At 36.8% G+C, this 16,669-nt stretch overlaps 1 protein-coding gene across 8 annotated transcripts in view; it reads left to right on the top strand.

The window, feature by feature from the left end:
- PHF20L1 (PHD finger protein 20 like 1) overlaps positions 1–16,092 on the top strand; it is a 61,712-nt gene extending 45,620 nt beyond the window's left edge. For 4 of the 8 annotated variants that reach the window (XM_050892826.1, XM_050892825.1, XM_050892827.1 and 1 more), the window contains 6 exons: positions 307–488; positions 2,432–2,531; positions 4,751–4,946; positions 5,326–5,695; positions 9,173–9,338; positions 10,487–16,092. In XM_050892826.1, the coding sequence (XP_050748783.1) occupies positions 307–488; positions 2,432–2,531; positions 4,751–4,946; positions 5,326–5,695; positions 9,173–9,338; positions 10,487–10,629 (1,157 nt within the window). In that variant the 3' untranslated portion in view covers positions 10,630–16,092. Of the gene's footprint in view, positions 1–306; positions 489–2,431; positions 2,532–4,750; positions 4,947–5,325; positions 5,696–6,462; positions 6,526–9,172; positions 9,339–10,486 lie in introns of those variants that run through there. The other 4 variants (XM_050892830.1, XM_050892828.1, XM_050892824.1 and 1 more) reach the window with 2 other exon arrangements.
- The last annotated feature ends 577 nt before the right edge of the window (positions 16,093–16,669 follow it).

Genomic DNA, 16,669 nt, shown 5'->3' with positions numbered 1-16,669 from the left:
GTTTGGGATTGTAGCTATAAATATGGTGACTGATTCATACTTCATCTATTTAAATCGAAATGCTTACACCCCTCAAGCTGTTCTGCATTGTACTTGCTTTGGTTAAGTGTTGCTACTCTGCTTCTGAGAAGATCACTTTAAAGGCATTTTGCAGAATTCATCAAGAAATCTAATATACCAGCAGCGTGTTTGAAAGCGATTTTTTGCTATATGCAGGTTAAGATTTTTAACTGCCAAAACCTCTTATATTTCTGTAAAGCATTGCGTCTTTGCACGCACAATTTCACATGTATTTATTTTTACTAGACCTTTCAGATGTGGAGTTCTTGGATGATTCCTCTACAGAGAGTTTGTTACTTAGTGGTGATGAATACAATCAGGACTTTGATTCAACTAACTTTGAAGAGTCTCAGGATGAAGATGATGCTCTCAATGAAATTGTTAGATGCATTTGTGAACTGGATGAAGAAAATGGCTTTATGATTCAGGTAAAGAAATTGCGGGGGGGGAGGATATATTTTCCATGTGAATTTCTTGCTTGTGAAGGTGCCCTTTTGATGCATTGGAGACTGAAGTTACGTAGAGAGCTGTAAATAGATGTGAACAATAACAAAATATTTCTGTGTTCTGCGCTTGGCGTGACTCTGATGTATGCAGAACTGTTACTCTAGGATGAGGTTTCTCTAACAAATGGATATGTAGAACAGGTTTGTAAGGAAAGGTAACCTTTTTCTTTATAGCCAGTTGATAAATTTAGAATAAAGTATCCTTTCCCGCACACAAATCATCACTTCTGTCCACAGACCATCCCGATTATACTAGCCCTTCTGGTTTCACCCTTGTGCTTTGCAGTACCAGTTGTAGAAACCACTCTGCTCACTGTAAATGTACCTCAGCTGTATCCAAGATCTCTGCTATACAGACGTTACTATTGTCAGTAACTGTGATGTGTGTGTGATGTGTGTGCTTCATCTTTAGAATAGCAGTTCTCAAACTAGAAATCACTAGCTGGTTTTAGAAACTGCTAAGAATTTAAATCTCACTTGGTGTAGAAAAAAGGAAAGAAGAGTATACAGCGTCTGCATAGCATTCAAGTGCTGATGGATTGCAACTACTGCTGGTTATTTATTTGTATTCCAATGAGGGGAGCATTTCCTATCTAGTAATGAACAATTTAAAGTCTTTGTCTCAAGGAATTCATGATACAGCTATTAGATCAGATGCAAGCAACAGTGAGGAAGAACTCGGTTGTCAGTAACTTTAAAAAAAGCCGTGAACTTCCTGTGGTTTTTTTTGCCCCACTGAAAAAACAGGTTTGTATTCAACTATTAATGTGGTACAGTTTCTGTTGACAATATGGAGCCTTTTTAGTTGAGATTTGAAGGAAGCAAGTATCGCTGTCCTGTGTTAATGGACTTAAAGTCTTTTGGAAATGACAGGAAGACCTGAAAATGAAGGACACAAAGACTGTCCTTGGGAACACACTGAAGTGCAGTGCTGTGCTGGAGGAACTAAGCAGGAGTTCAGCAACGGTAATAATGTGGAAAAAAGAACTGGTGTAGAAATCTTTGGAGAGAGGAGAGGAAATTTTAGCCATAGCGGTATGACAAGACGAAAGGTGACTTCAGTGTTTTGAATAAGTTGATGCTTAAAAGCATGTCAAAGCAAAGAGGAGAGACTTGCAGTAGTAAAACAGCAGATATTTAGAACACAGACAATCACTGAGTTGAGAAAGGGAAATGTATTTTTAAGTGGTAGTTACCTGCCCGTTTCTAAAGTCCAATGACAGCCTGATTTTTCCTCTTCATGCCTTGTCTCACTGAGAGCAACCAGTTTGCTGTTTCTAGGCCCTCATGTCTTACCACTTCTATTTTGCTCTCCTATTCTATTGTTTCTCCTCTTTCATTTTCTCTTCATTTTCTTTTTCTTTTAGATTTTCCATTGGTGCGATATTAAAAACACATCTTTCTAGCGCACTGGAGAGATGCTTTGTAAATATAAATAATTAAACTGAAGAGTTTTCTACTTTTCACTGTTATGCTGTAATGTATTACATTATCTTTCTACTTTACTGTAATATTATACTCCTGTCTTATGTTTCACTACTAAATATTTAGGTGCTAAAATACTGAATGTTGTAATAAAAAATTATTAAATATTACATCTTCAATTTCTTTCTTTTTTTTTTTTATTTTTCCCCCCCCCAGTCTGGAATTTGTGGTTGAGGTAACTTTCAGAACTAGAGCTCTTTTTTAGCTTGATGTCTTTGCCTACCCAAACACAAATTGCCCAACTAAAATAATCTTACTCAAACCAGCTGTTTAAGTTAAACTGCTGTTCTCTGCATTTTGACGATACAAGAAATAGCTTCTGATTTTTGAATCCACTTATCTCAGTTTTAGTTTTTGCTTTTGTTTTTTTCTGATGTCAGTGTGAAGAGTGCTTGTGTTGGCAGCACAGTGTGTGCATGGGACTGTTAGAGGACAGCATTCCAGAGCAGTACATCTGTTATATCTGCAGAGATCCACCAGGTACGGGTAAACCACCTCTATCTGCAGCTGTCTGCTTGGGATTTTTAAGCAGAGATGTTATGCATTGCTTAAATTGTTAAAGCTTTGTCTGTTTTGTGTTATCTGTTATACTTCTTTGGAGCAAGTGATTCTAAGTTTGGCTCTGAGCAGAAACTTGCTTTCCTGTTAGTAACATCTTGTTCAGCTATGCTAAATCTTATTCATCATCTTTATTACCATTGCTTTAGTTGTTGAAACTTAATTCCCCCAAAGCCTTAGCACTTTTTCATGTCGTTGTAGTCTGAAAAGTCTTTCTAAACGAATCATTCTTGTTCAGTGATCTGTTTTGCCTATACTTGGAATCACATCTGTTCATTTAAATATTTTTTAGAGAAAGAGGACTCATTACCACAGTACACTCAAATATGCTGTGGATGTCATTTCTTATTAATTGCAGTTTTATAATGTTTGCGTTTGTCCAGAATTGTGTAAATAAAGGTGTGGAACTGAATATGTAAAATATGAAAAAATCTAGCACTCTTTATGGTAAACGATAGTGCACAAACAGCACATCTTGAACTTAAGATTGTTAGGATAAGTTTGAAATGGTAAGAATTAGGAAAAGTCTATTTACTTTTAAACTGAATATATTTGATTAGGAAGATGTTGATTTAAAAATGATTCTGTCCATAAACCCATTTTTCTTAGCAGTTATTTGGAGAAAAACTATACGATTTGGAAGAAAGTTTTTAGTATTTTTCCTGACAATTGATATAAATGCACATACATGTCTTCTGGTGAAATATCCAACAGTCCGGCTGTTTCAAAAGGGCAATGAGACTACACCTCCAAATTTACTTTCATTCTGAATTTAAGAAATGAAATCTGAAAACTGTTTGCAGAGGTATAAAATAGGACAGTTCTCATTAGTTATTTTTGAGAAGAAAATTTAGGAAGATAGAGCTGGAAAGATGTGACTTTTTCCATTTGCCCCAATCTGAATCTGAATTGATGGTGTAGAGTCTTGTTTGATAGTTCTGTGTGGTGTACTCTTTGAGCAGTCAAGCTTTTTCTTATTAAAACCAACTAATTTGTCTTGTGTTCTTTCCCTGCACTGTACTAGGTACTTCGTTATCCCCTGCTATGCAGAGACTGTGTCCCTAATTTTTATCTTCTCTCCCTTCCTAACCATTACTTCTTTTCTTTCTATGTCAGGAGAAAAAGGTCATTCACAATGTCAGTATTTTAAAGTGTATTGGGATAATGGGCAGAAAGGAGATAGACAGGGTATTCTCCTGAAAGGTATGAAGGGCTTCCATCAACCCATTCTTTGTTCTGTATATGATGATAGTCTGATATGAAACTGAGTGTAAGATATTGCGGTCTTAGTCAGTCTGTTTGTCTGGGTTCCTCATTGTAAACAATAATATTGGAATAATTAGCATTATACATTTCTAGTTGGTTTTTTTGTTTGGTTGGTTTTTTTTGTTTGGTTTGTTGTTTTTGGGGTTTTTTTTACATAGTTATTAAGTTACTGTAGAAGCATTAGCTAAATGCTCATTCATGCCTGTTGGGTTAAGGCTGTAGATGTTGCCATAGCATGGGAGATCTAAGGCCCACTTACATCAATATCCTGTCTAGTTGTGTCTGGTAAAAAACACCTCAAAGGAGAGTGTAAGAACTCTGCTGTCAGATAACTTTGAAATGTCTGCTTTTCATGAAGCCTTCTCCTGGCTTCTAATAAACAGATATTGACTTCAGTATTGAAGCAAAATATTTGTCTTTTAGAAACAAACTAGGTGTTTTGGATATGTCCATATAAAATCCACTCTCTAACGTTTCTGTTGGTAACTTAGGTTTTCTTTTCTTTTTAAAAGTAAGCTGCGGTAGTTGGACAAATAAAATGCCGATTTAAACCTTTTTTTTGCAGTTAGATTAATAATAGCACAGTTCTTAATATCCTGTACTTTGATTGCAAAGGTGATTGGATTTTCATTTAAAATGCCATTTAGAGCCGTCTTGAGATTTCAGGTTTATTTTTGTTTTCATAAGTGTTAAGAGTTTCCTCTTAATCCATGAAAACTAAGTTTTAATATATTAATAGCAAGATCTTGAATCATTCTTTCATGGATGTTAGGAGACATTTAGGAGAGTACAGCATATAATTATAGCACTCTAGTTTTAAATACAATTCTGCTGTGGCTTTAGATGGCCCTCAATTTGTTTATCGCTTACCCCAGGTCAGAGGTGGAGTGCCAAATATCTTTATGATAAAGACTGGCTAAACAATGGACACATGTGTGGATTATCATTTTTGAAAGAAAACTACTCTCATCTTAATGCCAAAAAGATTGTGTCAACACATCATCTACTGGCAGATGTATATGGTGTAACTGAAATATTGCATGGACTGCAGTTGAAGATTGGGATATTAAAGTAAGTATCAGTCCAGGGTTTATTCTCCATCTTTATGTATTTAGATAGCAGAGACTACCATTATTCCATATGCATTATTCTCTCACATTAAAGTCCTTTCTTGTTTAATAGTTTAAATAATTCAAGTGCAAGATGTAGAGTACCCTCAGCTTCAGTGGGAGTTAGGTGTTCAGCACCTGAGTGGATCCGGTATGTTGGGATTATTGGTGATTTTTTTTTTTTTTTAATAGTCCTAAATTGATAAGTGACCTAGGAATACTTACATGTTTGATAATGGTGCTTGTCAATAGCTGTGATCTAGCAGAAGTGGATGCTTAATAGTCCAGTGCTGTAAGTTATATTCTCTCTAACTTGCTTTTTTTCCTCCCCTTCGTTGCAGAAATAAGCATCACCCAGACCTTCATCTCTGGGCTTATTCAGGGATGCGAAAAGAACAAGAACAAATAACTGTTGGGGTAGAGAAAAAATTAGTGACTTTGCCAGATGCTGTTAATCCAACTGAAAGGACGTGTCACAGTCAAAACCATAAAGAGCCGCCCAGTATACCCCAGAAGATGGAAGAAACATACATCACAAGTGAGCACAGTTACCAAAAACCACAGAGTTTTGGTCAAGACTGCAAAGCAGTCACTGACCCTATGAGCTCAGATGATGAAGATACAAGTAGTTTTGAGGAAGATCAGGAATTTCATACAGAGAATAAAAACTGTTTACAATATTCTTTTAAAGATGATGGCATGAATGAGCAGGTAAGTATCATTCTTCATCTGGGAAGTTTCTTAGTTGGAAAAATATGTTCAATCTGATAAGCCTCAAGCACATACAAGTATTTAGAAATGTTCATTGTTATAAGTTGACATATTCTATCAAATAAGTCAGCAGAAATCACTAGAAGCAAAGCTGGATCACTGAAATAGTTTCAGGTGAAGTATACCCATTTCAGCTGGTGAATGAAATGCAAAGTGTGGTTAAAGTATTGCCTATGCTGAAACTGTTTATGCTCAATCCAATGTTTCAAGGGGAAAAAAAATTCCTATGCTTAAAATGCAGGGTCTTGAAACAACTGATGGTTTTTGCAAGGTGGGGAAAACGGGACAAGTTTCCTTTTTTCTCTCAATTCTGTGTTCTACATGTGTTTTTTTGTTGTTGTTTGTTAAACTGAGATTTGTAATAGTGTTTATTATTGTACCATAGTCGTCTTTTAATAGCAACACTATCTAGAATTCTGTCCGCAAGTAATGATTTACTGACCAACTAATTTTACGTCATGTGCAACTTCTTTTGAGTCTTTTATATTACATATTTCTTCTAATTAAACGTTTCACAGGTTTTTAGTCAGGATTATATTTGGCTATTTAAACATCTCTGTCATTTTTGCATTAATGGTTTGAATCCATTACTTTGTGAAAAAGGTCTGAAACTTGTTAGTCTGGTTTTAGTGAAGAGTTCTCTTTGAGCAAAAAACAAAGTGAAACATACCTTTCTGTTTTCTACAATACCAACTGTGTGAGAATAGATCGCCCAACTCATCCCTCTTTTGAAGTACAGTTTCTGGTGTGGAAGAAATGAGTAAGATACGTCTTTTTTCTTTTAATTTTAGTTTTAAATGTGGCATGTAAGCTATATAGTCTGAATGGGAAATTTTGGCTCATTCTAGTTAGAAATAACTGTTTGTATGCTAAATCGCATGATTATATTCAGTTTGTATAGTAAGGAGACATGCAGCAGCGTGAAATACACTTTCCTTCCAACAGTAGCTTAAATTGTCATTGTAAGTAGTATAAATACATTTAGAATTAAAAGAAAATATATATGAGCAGTGAAGCAAAACTTACGTTTCCTTCAGAGACTAAAACATATATCTAAAAAGCTAGGTGCTCTCTGTTTTAAACCACGAAGAGATCTGTTTGGGGCAGTGTCAGAGTACTCTTTCCTTTGGGACACCTTCGTTCACCTTGTTGGCAGTAGTCAGCCTTGATATCTGAAATAAGGCTTTCTGTCTAGACTTAATACGCATTGAAAAGCTCTCCTTGGTTTCTCCATGAACCTGTTTGTACTTACCTTAAAACCATGATGACACTGACATTGAAGTGCCATTTTTACATGAACTGACTTCTCTGTAAAGTGCCTTTTTCACCTCTCCTTGTCAAAGTTCTGGTTGGGGCTTTGGATTCTCCCTTCTAGCATCCCGCAGAGCCTTGAATATTCTGGGTTTCCATACTGGTTTGTCTTACCCTAATCTACAGTTCTGTTACATATCTTCTTTTCTCTTATAAACAGTGTTCAAATTGACCATTATCAAGTCCCTTTTTGGACTATGCATCATCTTTAAAATTGTGTTCAGTTTCCTTGTTCTTGCTTCTGAAAGCACGAGCCTTCCCCACCTGAACCTCCTGTTTATTTCTTCTTCACAAGCTGGATCCTGTACTCTGCTTCTCCTACTACCCCTGCCACCACCCCCTGGTTGCTTACATTGGTCTCGTAGCTTAGAGGAGGACCTGTTTGATCCTGTGGGTTTTTCCCAAGGATCACTTACTAGCCATTTGAATAAATACAGAGGTCATTAAAAGGAAAAAAAAAAATCTTTTATGATCTTATTTAGATGTTAAGTTATTTAGCTTTAAGATTTTCTCTGACTTACTGCAGTGGGTATCTAAAAGATTCACCTAACATGATCTTGGTTTTAGAATTACGGACTTGGGTCCTCGTACAGCAAGGGAAAAATGGCATTCTTCTCTCGTGGTTTTAGAGAGGGTCTGAAAATTGTAAGAAATAGGGCATTTCTTATTTACAGTGGAAATAACCTTTATAAGATTAATAACAGTTTGAATAATGAAAACACTGTGGAGGCAAACCTGATGTCTTGAGAGAAGAAAGGTTTTATCTGAAAGGTTTGAGAGTTTAGAGGCTTTTATGACTTTTAAAATATATCTTTGATAAATAACTCTAACTCCGTTAATGAATATTGTGAGTATTAACAATACTTGTCCTCCAGGACTCATTTATAAAGCTGGCAGCAGGTTGATCCAAGTTTGATTTGGTTTTTTAATTGATTTTAAGTCTTAATTTTTTTTTTTTTTTTTTTTTTTTTTTTGCTTAAGAAGTAACTTAAAATCCGTCAGTCCCTATTTTCTTGTTCCCCTCTCTTCTCACTCTTCCCATTCTTGACTTCAGGAAGAAATACTTTAAGAAAAAATGGTGTTAAGTCTGTTATGTGACATGGAAAAAAATTAGATGAACACTTATCAGAGAAGTGTATTGATACGATAAAATTCGCTCCTTGCTCTGACATTTGCCATGAACTGACGCTGTATGAGCACACGTATCCAGCATTCTAGTCCCTAAAATAGAATCATCAATAGCGAAAGAACTTCACCAGATATGAAGTCGTAATGGATACAAAATGGAAACTGTGAATCCTGCTAATTAATGGAGATGCTGAACATTTTAACTCATTAAATCCAGTATACTTCCTTTGGTCATTTCCATTAGCTGAAACATCAAATACAGAAAGATAAGGACCTTGTGTATTATCTCTGACTTGCTATGAAGATACTAATTATTTCAAAGAAGTCAGTCTTCCTCAGATACTATGTTTGCATAACTCTGCATATTACTGCCCTTGGAACTATCCCCACATATGTTCAATTCTGTCCCAGACTTGTGCTGGCAAGTTACATGGGACCATAGCAGTGGTAGGAAGAGAAGTCTTTCGTCTTAATCGACAAATAGAATGCCCAGCTTATTTGTGCAAAATAGTGACTTTGGACTTCTTGGATATTACTGCGTTTTAGGGAGTTTTCCTTCATTCTCTGGCGAAAGTGGAAACAAATGTTAGGGTTTTGCACATTTTTGGTGATGGTAGACCAATGCAGTTCACTTAATGATTTAAGTCAGTATTTATATAAAAAGGGCACAGAAATGCAGTCTGTCTTACTGCGTTAAACAAAGTGCTTGAGCTGGTAAACTTTACCTCTTGCCTCACTCCTCCAGTGCTATACATGCTCATTGGTATGGAATTTGCATTTTGTTTGGTTTAGTCTATTGATGTGTCATGGTAGGTGGCTTTTTGAGTATGCTTTTTGTCAAGTAGACAGAAGTACAATTCTAAACCAGCATAGTTTCTCATGTGACTCAAGTGTTGAAATCAACACCAGAAATTAAAAGAAAAGAAAAAACAGCCCTCTTAAATGGCAATTTTTTTTCTTTCTGTTGCTCCTATGAAGAAGAATTCTGCTGAAGGAAACACTGTGTTTGTTTGTAATGAAAGAAAAGGCTCAGAAGAACAAGTGGACACACATCTTCAATGGCAGCTAAATCTCCTTACCCATATAGAGAATGTACAGAATGAAGTCACCAGCAGAATGGACCTGATTGAAAAAGAAGTTGATGGTAACTGCATTACCAGATACTTATTAATACACCTGTAACGGCATCTTTCCTAGCCATTGTGTTGAAGGTGATCTGAGGCACTGAGGATGGATTTTTAAGTATTGTATTCAAATTTGGGTACCCAAAATTATAACCAGAGCTTGTACCCTTGATCCCCCCCACCCCCTTCCACAAGTTTTGAATGCCCAATAAAGTAGCTTAAGCACTCAGGACCCCTGAAAATTTAGCTCCAGTTTGTGATATTAGGCAGACTTCAGAAAGCTTAGTTAACTTGTCTAGTCTTTGTCCAGATATGGATCATAAAGTTGATGGATTTTTCTACACCTGGAGTGTTTTTGGCCTGATTGTTCTAGTAATTGACAATATTTAGGAAAAAAAAAAATGTGTTCGTTCTGCCTTCAACTTTGGTTTGCTATATATTAGTAACTAACTGGTTTCAGGAAGACAAATCAGGCTTCGTGAGAAAACTTGAATGAAATTATAGCGTAGGGGTAAAATTACAGCACATGAGTTTACTCGGCAGTCATAGAAATTAAGAACGAAGGGAGGTTGTAGTCTAGTCATAGAAGTCCTTAATTGTCTTTTGACAAATAAAGTTGTCTTATTCCTACTTGCAGTTTTACTTTCAATATTTCTGCTTGTACTAGGCAGTATTTCTAGGCTAATAGGGTTGACCTTTTCCCTTCTCTGTCTCTACAAGCATAGAAATTCCTTGAAAACACTTGCTGAAGACTGGAAAACCATCCAGTAATCTGGACCTTGTAAAGAGGAGCCTGTTAAAGTGACAGAAGGAAGCCTTGCATTTAAGGGTTACATTTTCTGTTGCAGAACTGTCATAGCTACAGAATCGTGAACTGAGGTTTCTTTTATGTGTGTAGATGGTAAATTGTTAGCCAGGGGTATAATTTGCTCCCAGGTACCTTTTTATAGTAACAATCAAATCAGAAGATATGTTTGGCTTGTTTGAGTGAAACACGGAATTAGTTGGTGTTTCCCTAATAAAAATTTCTTCTGTTAAATAAAAATTACAGCCTCAGTATATTTTCCCTTCTTGTAAAAGACAGAGAGTAAGAAAGAAAAGTTTAATTTTTATGAAAACTGTTTCTCGAAGACTTATTCTAATCAACTTCTTCCTTTTCCTTCTGTAGTTTTAGAAAGCTGGCTTGATTTCACTGGAGAACTGGAACCACCAGATCCTCTGGCAAGATTGCCTCAGCTCAAGCGACGTATCAAACAGCTCTTAATTGACATGGGGAAAGTACAGCAAATAGCAACGCTTTGCTCTGTATGACAAAAGGAAGAATAAAGAAATAAAAATAGGTTCTTTACAGTGAATTTTCTTACTAGCCACAAGACTGACAGGAAGACAGCAAAAAGCTGAGCATTTATCTGGTTCTTTGCTGATTGCATTAGTAGCCTGAAGCTTTAGAGAGAGGAGAGGAAATTTAGAGTAAGGAATCTGTTATATTGGAAATCTGAATATTCAGTGTCCAAGCTTCAAAATGTAATATATTACATACAGAGAAATGTTGATATGATTTTAACATGATAAACAAGAAAATCACTGCATACAAGGAAGTTGAACAAACAAAAACTCTGCGAAGAACAATGCTACTATTTTGAAACCTTTGGCAAAAAATTCTAAATTCGCAGAATTCAGCTGACTAAAAATTCTTGGGAACTGCTTTTTTAATGAATTCCTCTTATCTTGCTAGTGAAAGATAGACACAGAGAGATCTGTATCCTCTCTACAAGGAAAGTTTTTTAGATTATTTCCTTCTCTCATGAATGTTCAGGAAAACGAACATACTAGCTTTGATTTTTGAAAGAAATTACTTATCATGGTCTCCTTTTTAAAATATTTTTTTAAATAGAAATCCTTATTACAGCACCCTTAGGCTCCTTTAAAACGTAAGTGGCAAATAGTGGTCAGATGTGCCAAATAATATTAAAACCACTGGGATGGGAGTTTGATTATGACTTACATGAAGGTTTTTTCCAAAGTCCTACTTGGTGCCAGCAATCCATCCAAAATTGTATCTAGTTTATTTTTTTTTTTTATGTTCTATTGCAGTATTCAGGATTCAAGGTACAATTTTTGTCCTGGGTAGCTCTGTTCTGGTGTTGGCCCTCTGAAACTTTACCATCCTCAGCTGGGATGAGGAATGACAGGAGCAGCAAAACTGTCTGTGGCTGTGAATATACTAAACCACTAGAATAAATATCACGAGATACATTATCCAAGATGTTTTTATAAGATCTTTCAGCTTCAGTGAACGAAACATTATGAAACCAAAGGCAACCTACTTGCTCTGTTAGCTCTTGCTGGATTTTGAGCCCAGGACTTTCCCTGTGCTTACACGTTGCCGCTGTACCCAGTGCTACATACATATTTGTATGTGTATGTATATGTGTATAGATACACATGTACATATATACATACTATATACGTTTATATCTACACATGTCTAGTTTTATTACAATAGACTATAAGAACTGGTGGTTAACATGAAATGTTACCTTTTAACAAGCAGTTTCTAAAATTGAAAATAATGTATGTACAGGTTTTGAAATTTGTAAAATATGACTGTTAAAAGGAGGCTATTTAACTGATGACATTAAGATACTTGAACATTTTATGCCTCACGTCTGTTTATCAGTTCTAGTTATCTGTATAAATGCATTTTAGAACCGATAGACAGTAAACTTGAATTTACCTTTTGATAAGAGTACAAGCCACTGTACATTCAAAAATTATTTAAATTTGCAAACACACTGTTCTATATGTAAGGTACTGTATGTAAAACTGTTTATTAAAACTATTCTGCATACTCTACATTTTCCACTTTTCTTCCTGATCTACATGCAAATGTAAAAAAGAAGTGATTGTTATAATGTACAGACCATCAAAAATCGAAAAATCTTGGAATGCCTTTTGAGGAAGCATAAAATTGAAAAATGTGCCAAAGATGGATTATCTGGGAAAGACTTTGCAACCAGTGCATTGAACTTTCATGATAAAACCATTATTGAGAAAGAAAGCAGCATGGCTGGTTCATTGCTAAAATAAACCTACCCTGACGTTTCCTGTCTGTCTGTCATATCTGAAGTGAGTTATCACTCTTGACGTCCAAAGCAAAGTGCAAACCCCTGTTACAGAGTGGTTGCTATTTAAAAAATCTTGCCACATCACGCTTGTAGGAGACATTACGGAGCTGCATGGTAACACGGAAGTTAATTATGGAATCATGATTGGCAACTTCATAATGCAGAAGGAACACAAGAGCTGAGAAGTTGTTGACATTTTTATAGCAACTGTTAATAAATAAATTACTCTGTCTTATATAGTTGGATGCTTAAATAACTGCTTCAAACAATATGAATAGTTGAGTGACCTACTTGCTTTTGGATATGTGAGACTTTTTTATATATTATTCACTTGCTGCATATCCTTGAATGTGGTACCGTGTGTACTGTATAAGAGAAGTGTAAATCCAGATGAATTACTTTGAAACAAAGTGGAGTGTATTTACATAATTTATACAGCATACACTGTAGCAATATTATGCAATGTGTGTGCATGCGTGTGATGTAATATAATTGTAAATGTTACTGAAGGTGGAGGTGGACCGAGAGATCAGGTGGGAGGACGGAGGTTTCATTCTTAGTGCAGAGATGGAGGAATGGTATCCTGAAAAGGAAGTCGTAAGGTCAAAGGTAAAGTTGCCCTTGCAGCTTTAACTTGTCTTCTGTTTGTATATGTAATGGTCTCTAAATTTACATGAGTATGTAATTTTATCCCTCAGGATCCTGCGTTATCCAGGATGGACTGTGCTTACAAAAACAATCTGTTCAGTGTTTTTTTATCTTCATTTCTTGTGTAGACACGTATTATAAAAATTCCTGCAAATATTCATATCTTCTAAGAAATACAATCTCAGTGTCCTTATGGACAGTGCTATGATACATTGTGTATTGCTTGAATGCTTCACAAACTTCTCTTGAGTTTGCTTTCTCAAATTGTGATGTTAGTCTGTAACATGTGAACGTTAGTTTTGGACCCAGTTTCTCAAGTATTCAAAGGTTTGGGATGCTTTTGAAGTTTTTTTCTTTAAACACTTACAAGTCAAGTGCCATAAAAATGCTAAGTGTTTTGCACAGAATGTAACCTACAGTTGATTGTTTTGCTCATGTGCCAGTCAAACCCGACGTGATCTGGTTCATACCAGTAATTCTTCTCGTTGGCCTTATCGAGAGAATCTTTTTTCCTGTAGGCATCATTTTCCATCTGTCTTCCCGCTTCCTCTGTAAATAAGCCAGGGATCTACACGCAGTCTGTTTGCAACATCATTTATCGGGGCGTGAATTGCCATTACTTGTGCTGTATGATGAAGGAGGCAGACCCTCTCTGAGGAAGAAATAGTATATGGTGATGTAAGGACTGGTTTTGATACATGTGCGCAGAAAGGTCAAATTTTTAAATTTGCTGCCTTCTTTTAACTTAAGTTCTTAATAGTAATAAACAAAAGGGAAATGCCATTGTACAGAAGCCTCTTGTGATTTCACAGGGCTAAATGGCAAACTTGTGGAGCCTTTAAATGCCCAGCTTTTTGTCTGAGGGTTGGTTTTTTTCATGGAGGTATCGGTGATTAATTTCAAAGCCTTCTCCTTCCTGTGACCATACCGTAGGCATCTACATGAGGAATTCTGCGTTTTCAGTTGCAGTGATGGCAGTAGGACATCAGTATTGCAGTCATAAGTGAAACATAGTCTTGGTGACATGGTCAGATACCATGTGATGGGGCTGCCGATGTTTCAGTTACAAAATGGAGGTACTTCAAGTCATATGGCAGGGAATGGGTTGGAAGATGCTTCCTGCCAACCCTTTTCTTGGGTAGCTGTAGGTTGAGTAGTGCCCATATTTTGGATATTCTGGCCTTAGATGCATAGATCTTTGTTCAGCTGTGGAGTAATTTACAGTGGCAGAAGCCTGTCGTCCTCTTTAAAATAGTCGAAGAAGATGGGTTGCAATTTTCTGATAGATTTCATGTATTTGCTGGGTGGCAGAGAATTGAAACTGTTCTTCCATGGGTGCAGTCCTCTTGTATGGCTGACATCCACCCGTCTCTCTCAGTTTTGTCTCTGAGCTTCTACGTGTGCTCCTCGGCTGTTTGTTCTGCAGCTTGCATCTCTTTCTCCTTTTGTTCTTCAGCTTTCTGCACTCTGGCTTCTTTGGTGCCTGGAGGGTTTCACTCCTCTGTTCTTGTGCCCAGTTTGTTCTGGCTGCTGTGGGAAGCAGTCGTAGGGAAAGGTCTCCTCTGCTCTTCGGTCCTCAGCCTCCAGTGTGTCCTACGAGCTGTCTATGGCTGGAGTGTGTGTACCATCATCAAAATCTTCAGGTGTTTTTGCTGCCTTCCTTTAGTGAGCCTCTTCTGATCTTGTGGAAGTGGTGATCTCCCTCTACTCCCATCTGGCATCTAAGTTAAACTAGACTTGAATGAATATTACAGCAAAACCCCTCTGGCACTGTTGGGCTTCAGCACTCCTTACCAAACTGAAAGTTGGGACGTAAAGGAGTTGCTCAAACATCACAGTAAAATTGTAAAAGTATTTTGATGCTTGCAAACTAGATTCCTTTGTATTTGAAGGGAAACCGCAACTATTTTTCTTCACTGAAACTTTAAAATACACAAAACAGATCCTGAACTGAACTGGAGCTTGATGTAAAAATCAACAACAAAGTAGGGAGTGGGAAGCACCCTGCAAACAGGGGCTTCGTAACAAGAAGTGTGCAATCACGCCACCTTGACTGCCTTGCCCTGTTAGTGGTTATATGGAGGTGCTGGTGTGTACAGGGGGTGCATGCAATGATGCCATTCATTTGCAAACGGGACCCGTCTTTGCCATGTCGGTTTAGAACACTGGAACCGTAGGTTTTCTCTCTACTGCTTAGAAATGTTACAGTACGTGCACCTTAATTTTGGAGTGCTTATTAAGGTCAGAGGCTTAATCACTTTTGAAATGCCCATTGCTATTCTCACATTTTATTAGCTGACACTTTTTTCTGTTGTACTGAATCCATATGGCTTTAGGTGATCATTTTACAGACGGTGTTTGAAATACTTCGGTAATGGTTTTTATGATACTATGTTATGTCCTGGGCACTGGGTGTGGGGGTCTGTCTTTAGCAATAAGTATTATACACTATGTGTATATCTGTTTATATATGGAAAACAAATATGGAGCATGTAATGATGGTGAAAATACACTGCACAGAGAGCAGATTGTGCATTTGGCAGCCATTCTGCACCAGCCTGAACAACTCAAATAAAAAATTGGAGACCACATGGAGAAAATGAACTAGCGTGAAAAATCATTCAGGAGTGAATTTCCCTTTCCATACACACTGGGCCTGTGTGTAAGCGGTAGATAAGCCAGCCGTATTCTATGGATTGAGTAACTAAAGCTAGTTCAATTGCTGTTTACTTCAAACAGCAGCCTTCCTTTCTTTAAAACTGGCCAGAGCCACCTCCGTTCAGCTGTAGCCACGTGCATCAGTGTATTGTCACTAAACACTCTGAGAGAGGCAGCAGTGCACTATTATTAAATCTTCTATGAGAGAAGCAAAATACTTTCTTCTGTGATTTGTTTTTTATAATGGCAATAATGTTGACTGCATTCTAATACTCACAATAAAGGTCTGTTGAGATTGTTATGTGCCTGGGCTCCCGTTCAGTGGACTTTTGTGCTGGCGAGCTAGTGAGTGCTTGTATAAGTTTTAAAGCATGAGGGAATCTTCAGTTGTATTTTAGCCTGTAGGCAAATTATGCAGTCAGTAAATTATTTACAGTACTGAATTTACTTACTGGGTGGCAAAGTAATTAGAAGATTTTTCTGTTCCTGAACTGCTTTGGTGTTTAACAATTTCAGGGTTTAAGTTTTGCAATGCACTGAGTTCTTGAAAGATAACGTCTTTCAACAACGCGTTCACAGTGATGGCACCTCTTCTTGTGGGCAGACGTCTGCCTTCTAAGGGTGTTTCTAGTTTTGTGCCTTTGAACAATGTCATTACAAAATAACTTGAATTTGCTTTTAGTGATTTATTTTAATATTGCCTACAAACTGTTGTTCGGGACACTATTGTAGTAGGAAAGAAAGAAGCGAACAATGCTAAGAAGGTTCCTGTCCTAGACATTCTGTGGAACCAGGCGCAAATGGTAAGCAGCAGGTGAATGAAATCAGACAGAATCTAAATGAGTTACTAACACAGAGAATTTTTTCTGTTGTTCACAGTAAAAATAGGTATCATCTTAAACATGCAAGAAATTTCA

Source organism: Gymnogyps californianus, chromosome 2 (assembly GCF_018139145.2).
Source record: "Gymnogyps californianus isolate 813 chromosome 2, ASM1813914v2, whole genome shotgun sequence".
Lineage (NCBI taxonomy): Eukaryota > Metazoa > Chordata > Aves > Accipitriformes > Cathartidae > Gymnogyps > Gymnogyps californianus.
The sequence above is the reverse complement of the archived record's forward strand: the minus strand, read 5'-3'. Positions and strand labels throughout refer to the sequence as shown.